Source organism: Schistocerca cancellata, chromosome 11 (genome assembly GCF_023864275.1).
Source record: "Schistocerca cancellata isolate TAMUIC-IGC-003103 chromosome 11, iqSchCanc2.1, whole genome shotgun sequence".
NCBI lineage: Eukaryota > Metazoa > Arthropoda > Insecta > Orthoptera > Acrididae > Schistocerca > Schistocerca cancellata.
The window spans coordinates 110,585,549-110,606,712 of NC_064636.1; the positions used below are offsets into that span (position 1 = coordinate 110,585,549).

General features: G+C 40.4%; 1 protein-coding gene across 1 annotated transcript in view; it reads right to left on the reverse strand.

The window, feature by feature from the left end:
• The window catches only part of LOC126108748 (cation-dependent mannose-6-phosphate receptor-like), a 143,395-nt gene that overhangs the window by 93,434 nt on the left and 28,797 nt on the right, over positions 1 to 21,164 (reverse strand). The window contains exon 2 of the mRNA XM_049914092.1: positions 7,161 to 7,269. Coding sequence (XP_049770049.1) covers positions 7,161 to 7,269 — 109 coding nt within the window. The remainder of the gene's footprint in view (positions 1 to 7,160; positions 7,270 to 21,164) is intronic.

The following is a 21,164-nucleotide window of genomic DNA, read 5'->3' on the forward strand; positions in this document are numbered from 1 at the left end:
ACCAGGGCAGCAGTCGGACATTTTCTGTATCGAGAAAGGCCCGTACCGAACCTACAACACGCGGTTGTGCATTATCTCGCTGAAATGTAGGGTTTCGCAGGGATCGAATGAAGGGTAGCGCCATGGGTAATAACGCATCTGAAACATAACGTCCACTGTTCAAAGTGCCATCAATGCAAATAAGAGGTGACCGAGACGTGTAACCAATGGCACCCCATACTGTCACACCGGGTGATACGCCAGTATGGCGATGACAAATACGTGCTTCCAATGTGCGTTCACTGCGATGTCGCCAACCATGGATGCGACCATCATGATGCTATAAACAGAACCTCGATTCATCCGAAAAAATGACGTTTCCCCATTCGTGCACCCAGGTTTGTCGTCGAGTAGACCATCGCAGGCGCCCCTGTCTGTGATGCAGCACCAAGGGCAACCGCAGCCACGGTCTCCGAGCTGATAGTCCATGCTGCTGCAAACATCGTCGAACCGTTCGTGCAGATGGTTGTTGTCTTGCAAATGTGCCCATCTGTTGGCTCAGGGATCGAGACATGGTTGCACTATCCGTTACAGCCATGTGGATAAGATGCCTGTCATCTTGACTGCTAGTGATACGAGGCCGTTGGGATCCAGCACGGTGTTCCATATTACCCTCCTGAACCCACCAATTCCATACTCTGCTAACAGTCATTGGGTCTCAACCAATGCAAGCAGCAATGTCACGATACGATAAACCGCAATCGAGATAGGCTACATTCCGACCTTTATCAAAGTCAGAAACGCGATGGTACGCATTTCTCCTCCTTACACGAGGCATCACAACATTTCACCAGGCAACGCCAGTCACCTGCTGTTTGTGTATGAGAAATTGGTTGGAAAATTTCCTCATGTCAGCATGTTCTAGGTGTCGCCACTGGCGTCAACCTTGTGTGAATGCTCTGAAAAGCTCATCATTTGCATATCACAGCCTCTTCTTTCTGTTGGTTAAATTTTGTGTCTGTAGCATGTAATCTTCATGGTGTAGCAATTTTAATGGCCAGTAGTGTAAATACAAAAAAAATAGATTTTAGAAAATGTCTCTCTGAAAAACTCAAACATCTTTTCATGATCAGAAATTTGCTCCTTATATGGGCACTATAAATTGGCCTTAGTGTCCATCTGTTTAACGCCCCCCTCCCCTCCCCCCCAGAATATCATCACAAGATCATTTTCAATGGCCTGTTGCAAAGGAAGAGTACAAGGTAGTGATCCCAAACTCCCATGAAGTATATTCCGGTTTGTGTAGGCAATAAATAGTATGTATCTTAGTGCAGGCTGTTCCAGCTTGTCCGCTGTGGAGCACTCCCTGCTCCAGGGAGCCGTGTCGCTCGCTGTGACCATTCAAGAGGGCCGGCACGCCGGCGCGTAGCATGGCTAGCTGAGGCAGGCGGCAAGCCAGCTGCATCTTACAAGATCGACAACCTCGTACTCTTAGCTGCTAAGACGTGGTGACATGCTACACCAGGAAATATGATGTTCAGGAAATAAACAAGAAATAACTGTTTTACAAGAAATTGCATACTAAATTTACTGGGCCTCGGTAGCTTGACATTTTCTTTTCATTACAAGATCAGAAATATCAGGTGTCAAAGTGTTCACAGCGTTAATGTGGAGGATGGCCTTCGTTGTTGCAGCCTAAAGAAACGATCGTTCCTTACTTTTTACTCTTTTCATTGCTGAGAAAAGCTGCTCACAACAATACGTAGATCCAAACGTGCACACAATCTGAGCGGCATTGTTGTGAAGCTTGGGAAATGTATTTTGCTGTAATGAACGATACCATTGTGACAAATCCAACGTGTTGTAGTACCTCTCTTTCAACAAAGTTGAATTTTGCAAATCAATAATCTCCAATTGAAGTGATGATGACAAGTCATCGGGGGAAACAGAAAAAGGAGTGCTGAACATCTTAAGTTCCATTTCCAAACTAGTGAGGTCTCAGAATCATGTTTCAAACGATATGATGAGCTGCTTTAGCTTTGCTTGGTAACCGCTGAAAGTAGTACCTTCAGGTAGTTTTAAAGAAGCGAGAAGACTGAAGAACGTTACATGTCCATTACACATCTGCCTCTCAAATAAACGTAACTTTTCCACAAACGCTTTGATCTGGTTGTGCACGTCAACGATTAGCCGCCCTTTGCCCTGCAATGACAGATTTAAATTATTCAGATGCATAGTTATTTCAGCTAGGAACGCCAGGTCTGATATCCATTTTATATCTTTCAGACAACGCATTTCTTCCCCTTTCATTTCGAGAAAAAGGGATATTTCCTCACGAATAGCAAAGAAAACATCAAGAACTTTTCCCCGACTCAGCCAATGAACTGTACTGTGATAAGGTATATCCCCATACTCCGTTTCCATATCTTTCAGGAATCCTTTGAATCGGCATGATTCGTACCGTGACGCCACACAAAATTCACACACTTCACGATATCTTTCATTAAGCCACCTAGCTCTACTGTTACAGCACACAGTGCCTCTTGGTGAATAAAACAATGAAGAGTCAAAATGTCTTTCCCGAATTTGTCCCTGAGTTTATTTTTAAAACGAGAAGCGAAACCTCGGTGATGCACAATCATTTGTGGTGCACCGTCTGTCACTAGAGAATGGAGCTTATCCCATGGCAAATTCATATTGTCCACTGATTCACAAACAGCTTCAAAAATGTCACGGCATGTTGCGGTGTGATCGAGTGGTACCACATCCAAGAGTTCTTCCGTTACTTGCAGCTCCATGTCGACACCACACACAAAGACTGCAAGCTGAGCACAGTCCGATATGTCGGTGCTTTCGTCAAGCACTAGCGAAAATGCAACAAAGCTCTCCCCCTTTTTCCTGAGCTGTGTCTCTAAATCCGCTGCCATGTCCAGGATTCGAGGAGACACTGTTTGCTTCGACAGGCAAACCCCTTCAATTGCCTGCACCTCCCTTGGAAACAAACATTCTGCAACTGCTACCGTGCACGATTTTACAAGTGGTCCCACCGAAAATGGCTTGCCACTCGTCGCAATGATGTGAACGACCCTGTAGCTTGCCCAAACTGCAGATTCAGTAGTGTTTTCTCCGCTCTCATTCACCTGAAAATTATAAATGCATTACAGAACATGAACTATGTTAGATGTTTTGATACCCTCCATATTACAAAACCGTTTTTAAACTTACATCTACTGGTATGTCGTTCTTAAGCCTGGCTACCAGTTCTCTGCGTGCAACGCCTTCTACCTGATCGTAGTGCGCTGCCTGAAGATGTGTATAATGTCATCGTATACTGTACCTCTTAGCAGAATAAAGTACTTTATGACATACAAGACACTGTGGACGACCATCCCTGTCAATGAATAGAAAGGTATCCTCCAATAGAGGTACAGGGCTCCCACAGCTAGTCATAGCTGTCATTGAACACGGATTATTGCATCAGTTGAGGCTGCATGCGGTCAGGGGGCAGTGAGTTCACTTTCCCCCTCCACGCGGGCTCCGAGCTGCCACAGTGAGCACTCCAGAGCGCTCTGGCTCCCTGGAGCTCGGTTGGAACAGCCTGTCTTAGGGCATAACCTAACATCGTGATGACACAAATTTAACGAAACTTTTGCAATTTTTTTGTTGAGTGCTGCACCTATCTGTATAATACTATATTTTGTTAACAGCAGGACAGTGGTACTTAATTGGCTCTACACTTTTTGACTGGATATTATAGACAAATCAACATTATCATCTAAATCTTCAGGCACGTAACATAATGATAAATGGCATCATTCCTCAGTGCCAGGATTTTTGTAGTACACAATAGCAGGATGTATAGTGCACAACAAATGATTCCAATAGTAACTCTGTGCTGCACCTTGTAGCACAAAACCATAATTTTCAGCAAAATCCATTAGTATTAATGCCTCATTTTCATTTACATTATTTTCTCTATCTTTCAAATATGCAGCTTGAATTTTTTGTTTACAGTATAACTGTGTGGAATTAAAGTTTCTAGTTTAGTTACTAACTTATCAGTAAATTCATTTAATGGTAGGGTCGTATCAGTAAGCTGAGTTCTGTCACATGATACCACTGCCGGTAATTTATTTCATCGTCTTCCCCAAGTTGAAATTTTGTTTTCATGTAATCTTTTGAATGTGTTTATCACAAATTCTTAATTACCATGCAATCCCTGTTTTCTTTACTACAAACAATTTTATCTGTGAAAGAATTTACATCATCCTTCATATTTAAATTTAGGCCTCATAAAAGCAAGTCAACATTTTGGTATATGGTGCATACACAAATAGCATGTGTTCCTGATGAACCAGCAAATGCACACCATTTAGAATGCATTTGAGAAAATTTTGAAAATTCTAGTTCAATGTTAGAATAAATTTGCTGAAATAGTGCATGTATACAACTCCTCTAAATTACGAAGTATTAAATGTTTCGACTGTACCCATCAACTTTATAAAAAATACAGTTTCATCAGCTAACTTTCTTCCTTGCTTTGAGTCCGGCAGTGACCGGATTCTTTTTGTATTACGAACATCCCTAGCTTCACATACCACTATTTGCAATACACCAAAAGTTCTTTGAATTTTTTCTCTTGCTGAACAGATTCCTTTTGTATTACGAATGTCCCTATCCTCACGTACCACTCTTTGCAATACACGAAAAGTTCTTTGAATTTTTGCTCGAGGAAAGATAAGAACACGAGTCTTTTCTCACTTATTTACAGCTGGTATGTTTTTTTTTTTTTTTTTTCATTAATTCAACCAGTCTATCTAAATCCTAGTCTTTTGCTTTTCCTCGTGTCTAGTTGCTATACTTTCACATTCGGAACTACTGTCTTTGCGTAATTCTTCTTCTTGAACATGAAGCATATGAACCACTTTCTTTGATAGAGTTTGCCTAACTGCCTTTATTTTACATTTCTCATAACTTACTTTTTCGTGTGAAGTTCCGAGTATGCACTTTCATCAGTGAACCATCTATATCTGTTAAACTTTTAGTAAGTTTATCCAGTTCTTTGCATCCTATGCTGCTTTTCCTTCTGCCCAGTCTTCATTGGACATATTCTTTTCTTCACTGTTACTTTCCTGACTGGTGCCTTTGTTTGTCGTCTTTTAGTCTGCACCTGAAATTTCACTTAAGATTTGCTTACGGCATGTTGAACTCAACTACTACCCTGGAATAACAGTGAGCCTAACATGTAATACCTCACAGAACTGCTCAGAAAGATCAAGTGAAACAACTCGCAAATCATACTTAATTGCCAGAATGAGATTTTCACTCTGCAGTGGAGTATGCACTGTCATGAAACTTTCCTGGCAGATTAAAACTGTGTGCCGGATCAAGACTCGATCTCGGGACCTTTGTCTTTCGTGGACAAGTACTCTACCATCTGAGCTGACCAAGTATGACTCTCATCCCGCGTCCTCACACGTTTACTTCCGCCAGTACCTCATCTCCTACCTTCGAAACTTCACAGAAGCTCTCCTGCAAACCTTGCAGAATTGGCACTCCTGGAAGAAAGGATATTGCAGAGACTTGGCTTAGCCACAGCCTGGGGGATGTTTCCATAATGCGATTTTCACTCTGCAGCAGAGTGTGCGCTGTTATGAAACTTTCCTAGCAGATTAAAACTGTGTGCTGGACCGAGACTCGATCTCGGGACCTTTGCCTTTAGTGGGCAAGTGCTCTACTATCTGAGCTACCAAGGCACGACTCACGCCCCCTCCTCACAGCTTTACTTTTGCCAGTAATGCTATGAGGACAGGGCGTGAGTTGTGCTTGGGTAGCTCAGATGGTAGAGCACTTGCCCGTGAAAGGCAAAGGTCCCGAGTTCAAGTCTTGGTGCGGCACACAGTTTTAATCTGCCAGTAAAGTTTCGTGCTTAATAGTTTTTTGTGCCTTTTAAATGGATCACAACAATGCACATGTGCATAACTCTGAAAACAATCCAGGTACTCAATTTTATGGTGACTGCAAACATTACTTAAATCACCATGTTGCTGAATTCCTTTTTGCCAAAGCAGCAGTTTTTTTCTGTACATCAGTGAATGTGGTAGCTGCAATGTTGCTTACAACAGGTGCATAGAAGGCCTTATGGCACTCTGCTTCCAGGAAAGTACCAATGCTGTATGGTGGGTAACTTGTGCAATCTACAGGTCTATTTGCTATACTCCTCCATGTGAGTTAATTTTTTACAACAGGAGTGTATTTCTCCTGTGAAACGAACTAAAGTAAATTAATTATGCTGATTTATAAATATTCTGCTGTAATTTACCAGTGTAATTAAAATGTAATGTTCAGATTGTGCACTAATCAAATTAGCTACAACTTCTCATGGCATCCATTCTGAAAGACACATTGCCAGTGGTGACACCTGGTCTGGGAGGGAAATTAGGAATGTTTTCGGTGATGAAGTGTTATTTTTTTAATGTCTCACATTTAGTTCTGCCACAGACGTAGTTGTCATTTCCCCAAAGTTTTATTAAAGTCTGTTTCAAAGGAAATTTCCTTCTATTTCCAATGTTACTAGCCATAATACTGAGGCACTGTAACTACCGTCTGTACCCAATAATTTGTAATGTAAGTTGTGAACATTTAAAAGAAATATCTCTATTTTTAAGGCTCAAAAGACCCTTCATAATATGATTACAACAAATCTGATACAATATTTGAATTTTGCAGAAAATTTTACAGATGTATGGGAAATTTCAAATCCTTCCAACTTAAATTTTAGGATAAATTAAATAAATTTAAAATCACTTAATCTGTGACAGCCATGGATGAATTTTTTTAGCTCTAGCTCTGGAATGGCTTAAGCTACAACCCTGAAATTTTAAACCGGTCACCGTATATGTAAACAAATCGTGTGTACCAAATTTCATCCAGGCGGTGGGTTGCATGCCAAGGTTCTGTCGATATGGAACGACCCACAACAATACGAACGCAAAGAAAAGTTGACCGAGTTATTTGCTTAATGTTCTCCATTTATTAGATGAATTTGCTGCTACTACTACTACTACTACTACTACCACTACTACTACTACTACTACAAAGAATACTACTACTAATAATAATAATAATAATAATAATAATAATAATATTGTGTGACCCACAAAAAAAGTGTCAGAACTTACTGAAGTGCCACAGAAACAATCGTTGCCAGCCCCATAGTCTGGGCCAAGTTTCAGGTCAGAGCAGGGGTGGAAAAAGAGTGTCACATTCGTCTCCACTGCCACCATGAACCTGAAACATGTATAGAGCATCTCTTTTCATGACAGCATTCAACATTAAGCTGGCAAAGAAATGTGTTTGCATGGAAAATAAGAAATTACATGAAAAGGAAGGGATGATAACTTTTTGCTATTACCTCAGCTGACCTTAGCCTGTCCACTTTCCCAGTTTTCTGTCCTTAGTCTGGAATATCAGGTGGCCTACACCTATAGGATGCTTTCATGATGTTCATAAAAATTTCTAGGGATGATGTTATTGTGGTCTTAAGTCGAGAGACTGGTTTGATGCAGCTTGCCAGGCTATCCTGTCCTCTGCAAGCCTCTTCATCTCTGGATAACTCCTGTAGCCTACATCCTTCTGAATCTGCTTCATCTTTCAGCCTTCCTCTATGATTTTCAGTGCCCCAAACTTCCCACTATTAACAAACTGATGATTACTTGATGCTTCAAGGTGTGTCCTATCGACCAGTCCCTTCTTTTAGGTAAGCTGTGGGATGAATTTTGTTTTTCTGCAATTCGATTCAGTATCTCCTCATTAGTTTTTCGATCTACCCCTCTAATCTTCAGCATTCTTCTGCAACACCATATTTTGAAGGCCTCTGTTCTTTTCTTATCTGAACTGTTTATTTTCTACATTTCTCTTCCATGTTAGGCTACACTCCTCACAAATATCTTCAGAAAAAAATTCCTATCTTTGTAACTGTCATTTAATGTACTTAAATTTATTTTATTTATTTATTCTTCTTTCGGAGATGAATTTCTTGTTACAGCCAGTCCACATTATTCATCCTCTCTATTTTGGCCATCATCAGTTACTTTGCTGCTCAAATAGCAAAACTCATCTACTACTTTTAGTCTCTAGTTTCCTAACCTAATTTCCTCAGCATCACATCATTTATTTCAGTAAGATTCTATTACCCTTGTTTTAGTTTTGTTGATCTGTATCCTATAATTTTTCTACAAGGTATTACATATTCATTTCAACTTATTTTGTAAGTCCATTGCCACCACTTGCGAAATTACAGTGTCATCTGCAAACCACAAATCTTTTATTTCTTCTCCCTGAATTTTAATTACCTTTTCAAATTTTTGCTTGGTTTCGTTTGCTACTCTTTCAGTGTACAAACTGAACATCGTCGAGGACAGATAACACCCCTGACTCACTGCCTTTTCAATGACTCCCTCTCTTTCATGTCCTTCAACTCTTCTAACTGCCATCCAGTCTCGGTACAAGTTGCCAATAATCTACATCTACATCTACATCTACATCCATACTCCGCAAGCCACCTGACGGTGTGTGGCGGAGGGTACCTTGAGTACCTCTATCGGTTCTCCCTTCTATTCCAGTCTCGTATTGTTCGTGAAAAGAAGGATTGTCGGTATGCCTCTGTGTGGGCTCTAATCTCTGTGATTTTATTCTCATGGTCTCTTCGCGAGATATACGTAGGAGGGAGCAATATACTGCTCGACTCCTCGGTGAAGGTATGTTTTCAAAACTTCAACAAAAGCCCGTACCGAGCTACTGAGCGTCTCTCTTGCAGAGTCTTCCACTGGAGTTTATCTATCATCTCCATAACACTTTCGCGATTACTAAATGATACTGTAACGAAGCACACTGCTCTCCGTTGGATCTTCTCTATCTCTTCTATCAACCCTATCTGGTACGGATCCCACACTGCCGAGCAGTATTCAAGCAGTGGGCGAACAAGCGTACTGTAACCTACTTCCTTTGTTTTCGGATTGCATTTCCTTAGGATTCTTCCAATGAATCTCAGTCTGGCATCTGCTTTACTGACGATCAACTTTATGTGATCATTCCATTTTAAATCACTCCTAATGCGTACTCCCAGATAATTTATGGAATTAACTGCTTCCAGTTGCTGACCTGCTATATTGCAGCTAATTGATAAGGGATCTTTCTTTCTATGTATTCGCAGCACATTTCACTTGTCTACATTGAGATTCAATTGCCATTCCCTGCACCATGCGTCAGTTCGCTGCAGATCCTCCTGCATTTCAGTACAATTTTCCATTGTTACAACCTCTCGGTACACCACAGCATCATCTGGAAAAAGCCTCAGTGAACTTCCGATGTCATCCACCAGGTCATTTATGTATACTGGGAATGGCAACGGTCCTCTGACACTCCCCTGCGGCACACCTGAAATCACTCTTACTTCGGAAGACTTCTATCCATTGAGAATGACATGCCGCGTTCTGTTATCTGGGAACTCTTCAATCTAATCACACAATTGGTCTGATAGTCCATATGCTCTTACTTTGTTCATTAAACGACTGTGGGCAACTGTATCGAACGCCTTGTGGAAGTCAAGAAACACGGCATCTACCTGGGAACCCTTGTCTACGCCCTCTGAGACTCGTGGACGAATAGCGCGAGCTGGGTTTCACACGATCATCTTTTTCGAAACCCGTGATGATTCCTACAGAGTAGATTTCTAGTCTCCAGAAAAGTCATTATACTCGAACATAATACGTGCTCCAAAATTCTACAACTGATCGATGTTAGAGATATAGGTCTATAGTTCTGCACATCTGTCAGACGTCCCTTATTGAGAACGGGTATGACCTGTGCCCTTTTCCAATCCTTTGGAACGCTATGCTCTTCTAGAGACCTATGGTACACCGCTGCAAGAATGGGGGCAAGTTCCTTCGTGTACTCTGTGTAAAATTGTACTGGTATCCCATCAGGTCCAGCAGCCTTTCCTCTTTTGAGCCATTTTAATTGTTTCTCTATCCCTCTGTCGTCTATTTTGATATCTACCATTTTGTCATCTGTGCGACAATCTAGAGAAGGAACTACAGTGCAGTCTTCCTCTGTGAAACAGCTTTGGAAAAAGACATTTAGTATTTCGGCCTGTAGTCTGTCATCCTCTGTTTCAGTACTATTTTGGTCACAGAGTGTCTGGACATTTTGTTTTGATCCACCTACTGCTTTGACATAAGACTAAAATTTCTTAGGATTTTCTGCCAAGTCAGTACATAGAACTTTACTTTCGAATTCGTTGAATGCCTCTCGCATTGCCCTCCTCACATTACATTTCACTTCGCGTAATTTTTGTTTGTCTGCAAGGCGTTGGCTGTGTTTATGTTTGCTGTGAAGTTCCCTTTGCATCTGCAGCAGTTTTCTAACTCGGTTGTTGTGCCACGGTGGCTCTTTTCCATCTCTTACGATCTTACTTGGCACATACCCCTCTAACGCACATTGTACGATGGTTTTGAACTTTGTCCACTGATCCTCTACACTATCTGTACTTGAGACTAAACTTTTGTGTTGATCCATCAGGTACTCTGAAATCTGCTTTTTGTCACTTTTGCTAAACAGAAAAATCTTCCTACCTTTTTTAATATTTCTATTTATGGCTGAAATCATCGAAGCAGTAACCGCTTTATGATCGCCAATTCCCTGTTCTGCATTAACTGTTTCAAATAATTCGGGTCTGTTTGTCACCAGAAAGTCTAATATATTATCGCCACGAATTGGTACTCTGTTTAACTGCTCAAGGTAGTTTTCAGGTAAAGCACTTTAAAAAATTTCACTGGATTCTTTGTCCCTGCCACCCGTTACGAATGTTTGAGTCTCCCAGTCTATATCCGGCAAATTAAAATCTCCACCCGCAAATTATAATCTCCACCCAGAACTATAACATGGTGGGGAAATCTACTCTAAATATTTTCCAAATTATCCTTCATGCCACAACAGCTGCTGAGACAGGGGGCCTATAGAGACATCCATGTTCCGTTCCCCTTATTTTTGCCTGGTACTTTCAGAACTTCAAAGAGCGTACCGCAACCATTATTGTGAAAGAAACAAGCTCTTCGGATATCGACCAGCTGCCATGTCACCTTACGCTTTGTGGTGTAAAGTGGATGTGGTATGGAAGCGTGTGTGTCAGCGCACCAGTCTCCGGGCCACTGTCTGTTTCCGTGACCAGAGCAGCAACTCCTCAATCGTGTAGCTCCTCAGATGGCGTCACGTTTCTCAGTGCACCCTATACCAACCCTCCAACTAAAAAAATCCCTGGGAGTACTGAGAATTGAACCTGGTTTCTCTATATGGCATACCAATTCGATTCTACACAGAGTACGCGAAAGAACTTGCCCCCCTACTAACAGCCGTGTACCACAAGTCTCTAGAGGATCGGAAGGTTCCAAACGATTGGAAGAGAGCACAGGTAGTCCCAGTCTTGAAGAAGGGTCGTCAAGCAAATGCGCAAAACTATAGACCTATATCTCTGACGTTGATCTGTTGTAGAATTTCAGAACATGTTTTTTGCTCGCGTATCATGTCATTTCTGGAAACCCAGAACCTACTCTGTAGGGATCAACACGGATTCCGGAAACAGCGATCGCGTGAGACCCAACTCGCTTTGTTTGTTCGTGAGACCCAGAAAATATTAGATACAGGCTCCCAGGTAGATGCTATTTTCTCTGACTTCCGGAAGGCGTTCGATACAGTTCCACACTGTCGCCTGATAAACAAAGTAAGAGCCTACGGAATATCAGACCAGGTGTGTGGCTGGATTGAAGAGTTTTTAGCAAACAGAACACTGCATGTTGTTATCAATGGAGAGACGTCTACAGACGTTAAAGTAACCTCCGGCGTGCCACAGGGGAGTGTTGTGGGACCATTGCTTTTCACAATATATATAAATGATCTAGTAGATAGTGTCGGAAGTTCCGTGCGGCTTTTCGCGGATGATGCTGTAGTATACAGAGAAGTTACAGCATTAGAAAATTGTAGCGAAATGCAGGAAGATCTGCAGCGGACAGGCACTTGGTGCGGGGAGTGGCAACTGACCCTTAATATAGACAAATGTAATATATTGCGAATACATAGAAAGAAGGATCCTTTATTGTATGATTATATGATAGCAGAACAAACACTGGTAGCAGTTACTTCTGTAAAATATCTGGGAGTATACGCTCGGAACGATTTGAAGTGGAATGATCGTATAAAATTAATTGTTGGTAAGGCGGGTGCCAGGTTGAGATTCATTGGGAGAGTCCTTAGAAAATGTAGTCCATCAACAAAGGTGGTGGTTTACAAAACACTGGTTCGACCTATACTTGAGTATTGCTCATCAGTGTGGGATCTGTACCAGATCGGGTTGACGGAGGAGATAGAGAAGATCCAAAGAAGAGCGGCGCGTTTTGTCACAGGGTTATTTGGTAAGCGTGATAGCGTTACGGAGATGTTTAACAAACTCAAGTGGCAGACTCTGCAAGAGAGGCGCTCTGCATCGCGGTGTAGCTTGCTCGCCAGGTTTTCGAGAGGGTGCGTTTCTGCATGAGGTATCGAATATATTGCTTCCCCCTACTTGTACCTCCAGAGGAGATCACAAATGTAAAATTAGAGAGATTTGAGCGCACACGGAGGCTTTCAGACAGTCGTTCTTCCCGCGAACCATACGTGACTGGAACAGAAAAGGGAGGTAATGACAGTGGCACATAAAGTGCCCTCCGCCACACACCGTTGGGTGGCTTGCAGAGTATAAATGTAGATGTAGATGTAGATGTAGATGTACACTGACCATTCAGCTAGGGGACACTTTTGAGAAAACCAGTCTCTAATTGTTTTTTTGAGTCATCAGTATGCTGGCTGTGTTGATGTGACCCACCACAAATTCCTCTCCTGCGACATGCTTTTGATCTCAGAGTAATGCTTGCAACCTACTTCCTCAATCATTTCCTCGGTGTATCCAATCTCTGCCTTCCTCTTCAGTTTTTCCTCTCTACGGTTCCCTCTAGTACTGTGGATGTTATTCTGTGATGTCTTAAAACATGTCCTATAATCCTGCCCCTCTTCTTAGTATTTTTCATGCGTTCTTTTCTTCACTGATTCTATGAAGAGCCCCCTCATTCCTTACCTTATCAGTCTACCTAATTTTCAACATTCTTCTGTAAAGTGTAATGACAGGGGTTATATCACATGACTGAGGCACTGATTTCAGGTCTCTATATGGCAGCACTAGGTGTGTAATTGTTCTACAGGGTGTTACAAAAAGATATGGCCAAACTTTCAGGAAACATTCCTCACACACAAATAAAGAAAAGATGTTATGTGGACATGTGTCTGCAAATGCTTAACTTCCATGTTAGAGTTCATTTTAGTTTCGTCAGTATGTACTGTACTTCCTCGATTCACCGCCAGTTGGCCCAATTGAAGGAAGGTAATGTTGACTTCGGTGCTTGTGTTGACATGCGACTCATTGCTCTACAGTACTAGCATCAAGCACATCAGTACGTAGCATCAACAGGTTAGTGTTCATCACGAACGTGGTTTTGCAGTCAGTGCAATGTTTACAAATGCGGAGTTGGCAGATGCCCATTTGATGTACGGATTAGCACGGGGCAATAGCCGTGGCACGGTACGTTTGTATTGAGACAGATTTCCAGAAAGAAGGTGTCCCAACAGGAAGACGTTCGAAGCAATTGATCGGCGTCTTAGGGAGCACGGAACATGCCAGCCTACGACTCACGACTGGGGAAGACCAAGAATAACGAGGACACCAGCAATGGACGAGGCAATTCTTCATGCAGTTGACGATAACCCTAATGTCAGCATCAGAGAAGTTGCTGCTGTACAAGGTAACGTTGACCACGTCACTGTATGGAGAGTGCTACGGGAGAACCAGTTGTTTCCGTACCGTGTACAGCATGTGCAGGCACTATCAGCAGCTGATTGGCCTCCACGGGTACACTTCTGCGAATGGTTCGTCCAACAATGTGTCAATCCTCATTTCAGTGAAAATGTTCTCTTTACCGATGAGGCTCCATTCCAACTTGATCAAATTCTAATTTTCACAATCAACATGTGTGGGCTGATGAGAATCCGCACGCAATTGTGCAATCACGTCATCAACACAGATTTTCTGCGAACGTTTGGGCAGGCATTGTTGGTGATGTCTTGATTGGGCCCCACGTTCTTCCACCTACGCTCAATGGAGCACGTTATCACGATTTCATACGGGATACTCTACCTGTGCTGCTAGAACGTGTGCCTTTACAAGTACGACACAACATGTGGTTCATGCACGATGGAGCTCCTGCACATTTCAGTCGAAGTGTTCGTACGCTTCTCAACAACAGATTCGGTGACCAACGGATTGATAGAGGTGGAAAAATTCCGTGGCCTCCACGCTCTCCTGACCTCAACCCTCTTGACTTTCATTTATGGGGGCATTTGAGAGCTCTCGTCTACGCAACCCCGGTACCAAATGTAGAGACTCTTCGTGCTCGTATTGTGGACGGCTGTGATACAATACGCCATTCTCCAGGGCTGCATCAGCACATCAGGGATTCCGTGCGATGGAGGGTGGATGCATGTGTCCTAGCTAACGGAGGACATTTTGAACATTTCCTGTAACAAAGTGTTTGAAGTCACGCTGGTACGTTCTGTTGCTGTGTGTTTCCATTCCATGATTAATGTAATTTGAAGAGAAGTAATAAACTGAGCTCTAACACGGAAAGTAAGCGTTTTCGGACACATGTCCACATAACATATTTTCTTTTTTTTGTGTGTGATGAATGTTTCATGAAAGTTTGGCCGTACCTTTTTGTAACACCCTGTATATGTATCTGTAGTCTAAGCAGAACATACACAAACAATCATTTCTTTCCTCACTCAGTTTCAATATTCTTTATTTTTACTGAATTCAGTTTGCTACCTACCCCTTAGCTGCTCAACCTACCTATCTGATCTTCAGCATTCTTCTGTAGCACAACATTTCAAAAGCTTCTATTCTCTTCTTGCCTGAAATGCTTATTGTTCACATTTCACTGTCACAGAAGGCTACATTCCAGACAAATACTACACAAGGATCTCAGGTGGTTCAAAAAGAGCCTCGGTTTTAGAACGGCTGGTAAATTTTTGTTTATAAGTTGGTGACATTGTTTTGATTTGTTTCTATTTCCAGGAACATTCCAATTGTTGCCTCAGTTTGAATTTCTCGCATTTCGTCTCTCACCACAAAGCAGTTCATGTGTGCGCAACGTGTGCTAACCGTGGAAATGTTTTATCGTATAGGAGAAAGTTATACAGCAACTTTCAGATGACTTTGCACGACTCTAGCGCGTAATTAGGTACCATATGAATCAACAGTTTGCAGACTTGCAAAAAAGTTCTTTGAGACGGGTTCAACAATAAACCACAAAAGTCCTCGGCATTGTCGTTCTGGTCGAAGTGAGGAGAACATTGTGGTAGTCTGTGACAGTGTGGCTGTTGGCCCCACGAAATGAATTTCTCTCTGTTTCGAACTATTGCGCTTAAACTATTCTCCACTAAGATCTCCATTACCACTCCTATAAAATTCAGTCGATGCAGCAGCCAAAAGCGACGGATCACCACAAGAGACGACAGTTTGTTGACTGGGTTCTGAGTGGATGACAGCTTTGTAAACAAAATTGTCTTTAGTGATGACGCACACTTGCACTTAAATGGTTTTGTGAATAAGCAGAACTGCCAGAAAATCCTTGCACGATCCAAGAAAGGGAAATGCTTCTGCAACGATCAACAGTTTGGTATGACTTTTGGTCAGACAGTGCCGCTGGCCCTTACTTTTTCGAACACGAGACACAGCAAGCTGTGATAGTCAATGGAGATTGATACTGTACGACGATAAGAGAGTATTGGTGGCCTCATTTGGATGCAATGGATACTGAATTCTTGTCATGCCCTGTCAAATGACATTATCTGCACACATTGCACAAATATTTCTGGCTGCTCAGGCTCCAGCACACTTCTGCAGAACTCAGACGAATATGTCATAAATAATTCAATTTCTCCACTTGTCACTCCATTTTCTAGCATCTACAGCTGCACTCACTATCTCAAAATAACAATATGTGAACTCAAATGACACAAGTGAACTACAAATAAAAAATAACAATGGATAAATAAGCACGTAGCAACCAGAACACCAACAAGCAAACCAAAAATGCTGTGAAACTTGTGCACCAACCTAATATATCTTTTTTTCAGCTTTTCTTGCTTCTGCCACTCTGCATTTTATACCCTAGCTCTACTTTGGCCATCATCAGTTGTCCTGCTGACCAAAGATTCAACTCATCAACTACTGTTAACATCTCAGTTCCTAATCTATTTCGTAAAGCATCACATGTCTCTACACTCAATTATCCTTGTTTTACTTTTATTGATATTTATCTAATAACCTCTTCACAAGTTACAATCCATTCCATACACCTGATCTTACAAATCCTTTACCATCTTTGAAAGAACTACAATGTCATCAGCAAACCTTCAAGATATTATTTATTGTCTCTGAACTTTAATTCATTTTCCAGATCTCTTCCCGGTTTCCCTTGCTGCTTGCCAAACATACAGGCTGAATAACATCAGGGATACTTTATGACACCCTCTCACTCCCTTATCAATGACTGCTTCCCTTCCACGTCCTTCAACTCCTATAACAACAGTCTGGTTTCTGATCAAGCTGTAGATAGTATTTTGCCCCCTGTATTTTATCCCTGATACCTTCAGAATTTCAAAAGGTGTGTTCCAGTCAACCCTGTCAAAAGCTTTCTCTAAATCTAAAAATGATACAACCACAGATTGCCCTTTTATTCTTAGTTAAAGAAATATGCAAATTCTTGTATTGTACTGTATTGTATTGTATATTTATTGGTGCCGTGAATCATACCTGTACAGGGGTACAAAATGATACAGAACAAGTCAAATAATTTGCAATGAAGTTTAACAGAAATACTGTTGTATGGTTTTCAGTATATAACAGTATAACTCTAAAATATGGGAATAACATTTCACAAATACACAAAAGTTTTACATGCACACATTTCATACTTTCGGCCTTGATAATACAGACACACTCATATATGTAATAGACCACATATAATACACACATAAATCTACATGTACACATTTCTTATTTTGGCCTTAATTGTATAAACTATTTAAATTCTTCATGTATTTACATTGTAGCTAGATATAAATTCAACACTATAGTAGCAATTCTGTAGCAAGCAGTCATTCACTGCAGTTTTGAATTTATGCATGCCAGTTATTGCCTTAATTTTTTTAGGTAGTTTATTATACAGTTTTTTTCCTGCTTGCAAGGGTCCTTTTTGTTTTAGCGTTGTATGTGAAAACTGCATATGTAAATCTTGATTATTCCTTGTGTAGTATGAATGGACATTTTGGTTTTTTGGAGCAATCTTGCTATTTTCATCTACGATTTTCCTTATAAACATTATTGTTTCTATGATATATAGGCATGGTAATGGAAGAATATGAAGCTTTTTAAATGAGGATTTGCATGAAGATCGAGGTGCTGAGCCTTCCATGGATCTTATAATTCTTTTTTGTGCAATAAAACAGCTTTTGCTGGGTGGTGAATTTCCCCAGCAAGTTAAACCATATTTGAGAAGTGGTTCTGCTTGGGCATAGTACACATTTTTTATGGCTTGAATTGATGTGCATCCATCAAGAATTTTTATACTAAAACAAATGGTATTTAATTTACTACATAGGTGTTGTGTGTGTTTCTGTCATCTTAGGTCAGCTTGGATCCAAACTCCCAAAAATTTGGTGCTATTTACAATTTCAAGTCTTTTGCCTAACAGTTCTATGGTTGCAGTTAAAGGCTGTTTATTCTGCACTGTGTGTAGATGCATAGTGTTCGTTTTACGTGTGTTTATTATTAAGTTATTCATTGCAAACCATTCTGATACATGTGAAGTGCTCTTTTTTATTTCATTTTGGAGCTCTTCTGGGGTCTTTCCTTTGATAAGTATATGTGTATCATCGGCATATTTAATGTACTTATAGTTAGGGTTGGATGGTTCCAGGTCATTTACAAACAGCAAGAACAAGACTGGTCCCAATACGGAACTCTACGGCACACCTTATTTAACACACTGTTTTTCTGATTGATAGGAAGTTAAATTTTTTCCTTCTTTGTACAAGACTTCAACTATTTGGTGTCTGTTTTGTAGATATGACTTTAACCACTCATAGGCTGGGCCTCTGACACCAACGTTTTCTAGCTTTCTAAGCAACAAACCATGGTTAATGATGCCAAATGCTTTTGAAAGATCTAGGAATATTGCTGCTATGTGTTCTTTTTTATCTAATGCATTTAAAGCTTCATTTAAGAAATTGATAATAGCTGTCTCAGTGGATTTACATTTTTGGAAACCATGCTGTGTAGCTGAGAAAAGTTTATTTTTTCCAATGAAATCTACGAGTCTTTTATAAAAGATTTTTTCAATTATGTTAGAAAAAAACAGATAGTAGAGAGACTGGCCTATTATTTGTTATATCCTTTTTTTTTAACCCTTTTTGTACAATGGCTTCACTTTAGCTATTTTTAACCTTTCTTGGAAGATTCCCTGCGAAAGTGAACTATTGCATATGTCTACCATGGGCCTAACTACTAAGGGTGCACATTTTTTTGTGATATGGTCTGGTATATAGTCAGTGCCAGAGGAAAATTTTGATTTTAGCTCCCCTATTGTTTTTAGCATTTCCTGTTCATCTGTTGGGTATAGGAAGAGAGACTTGTTACTAGGGATAGTTTTAATCTGATTTGCAGTGACAGCATATTGAAAGTTTTGCTTCACCAGTATCTCAGCTGCCTCAGAGAAATATGAGTTAAAATTATTTGCGATCTGCTGGGGATCAGATATTACAGAAGTGTTTTCGTTCAGTTTGATATTATGGTATTCTCTCCGTTTTACTCCTGTTTCATGCCTTACAATGCCCCATATGGCTTTCATTTTATTTTGTGCATTTGCTATGAAGGAACTATTTGCCATTCGTTTTGCTTCTTTTATGATTTAGTTAAAATCTTTTTGTAATTCTTAAAATAGGAATCAAATTCTGGGGCTGTGGTGTGCTGTCTAGATATTTCATGAAGTAACCTCTTTTTCTTCACAGATATTTGTATCCCTGTTGTGACCCATTTTATTTTCAGATCAATTTTTGTGACTGTCTTTTTATGGAGTGGAAAGCAAAGTTCAAAATAATAGCTAAAACTATTTAGGAATTTGTTGAACTTATCATTTGTACTTCTACATTCATAGATGTCTTCCCAAGTTTCTTTACACAGATAGTTAAGGAAATGTTGTATATTCTGGTCATTATACTTCCTAGATGTAGTAGTTAGACAGACAGTTGAACTAAACAGTTTTCCTAATTTTATACTAATTTCTTGGGCTGTGTGGTCCCCAAAGCCTGTATAGTGGGTTTATGTTGTATGTTTCAAGGGCACATTTGTAAATATTTGATCAAGTATTGTGGCTGAGGCTTTTGTGATGTGTGTTGGCGTTTCTATAGTAGCCTTTAAATTGAAAGTTGCTAAGAGGTTCAGTAAAGCAGTTTTTTAATTGGACTCACTTGCAAAGTCAGTGTTGAACTCCCCACATATAATTAGTTTTCTATTTTTTTGTGTAGTCTTGTGTAAGATATTTTCAAGGTTCTTTAACATGATGTTAATATTGCCAGTTGGCGCCCTGTATAGACAAATTATAGCAATTTTTTCGTCCGTGATTTCAATTCCATCTACCTCAATATCTTTCTCTATGGATAATTTTTCTACATACGGCATACATTTAAAATTTATGCTATTTTTAACATAAATGCAACTACCACCATGTTTACACAATTTCTGACAAAAATATCCACCCAATAAAAAATTTGGAATGCATAGCATATGAAGTTTCTCTTTGTCAAGCCAATGCTCAGTGAAACATAATACAGAGGTGTTTTCTAACAAAATTTGAAATTCATTTACTTTGTTGGATAACGATTGTACATTTTGATGACATACCGTCAGGTTTGGAGTTAAACACAAGTTCTGAAACTTACTATCTTTAGTACTTATATTTATATTGGAATTTCTTTGTGTAAGATATTTTTTATTTTCAATTTTCACTTTTGAATTTTCACCCCCTCCATGTGGTATCAGTTTCCCTTGTTCTTAATGATTTTACAGATGTCTGTAACCATTTTACTGAAATTCGTTGAGCCTAGTCTGTTCAAATGCACGCCATCCTTTCCCAAGCATTTGTCACTTAAAAATTTGTTGGGGTCAACGAATATTGTGCCGAATTTGTCGCACTGTTTCCTGATAACACTGTTTATGTTGCTTATATAAGAATTGCTTACTGACCTTCTGTGCAGAATTCCACTTATAACCAGTCTTGCAAGGACCAATACCCAAATGGAGTACCCATGGCAGTACCGCGGATTTGTTTATACATATGGTCAGACCCACAACAATCTCCATCACATCCTGAAATGCACTCTCAGCACTGTGTGTCTAGTTGGCACGTTGCACAGGAAAAGGTAGGGGTGTGTGTGTGTGTGTGTGTGTGTGTGTGTGTGTGTGTGTGTGTGTGTGTGTGTGTGTGTGTCCGGAGGGGGGGGAGGGTGGCATGTGCACACTTCTAAATCAACATCTATACTCTGCAAACAACCATGAAGTGAATAGCAGTGAGTACGACCTATTGTACCAGTTATTACAGTTATGTAGTGGATTGTAGTATATTCCTCTAGTCATCATTTGAAGCCAATTTTTGTAATTTTGTTACACAACTTTCTCAGGATAGTTTACGTTTATCTTTAAGAGTCTTCCAGTCCAGTTCCTTCAGCATCTCTGTGACACACTCCAATGGCTCAAACAAAGTCACACCACTGATTTGTAAGCAATCTTCTTTGTAGGCTGATTGCACTTCTCCAGTATTTTACCAATAAAGTCTAAAAATGGTTCAAATGGCTCTAAGCACTATAGGACTTAACAACTGAGGTCATCAGTCACCTAGAACTTAGAACTAATTAAACCTAACTAACCTAAGTACATCACACACATCCATGCCCGAGGCAGGATTCGAACCTCCGATCGTAGCAGC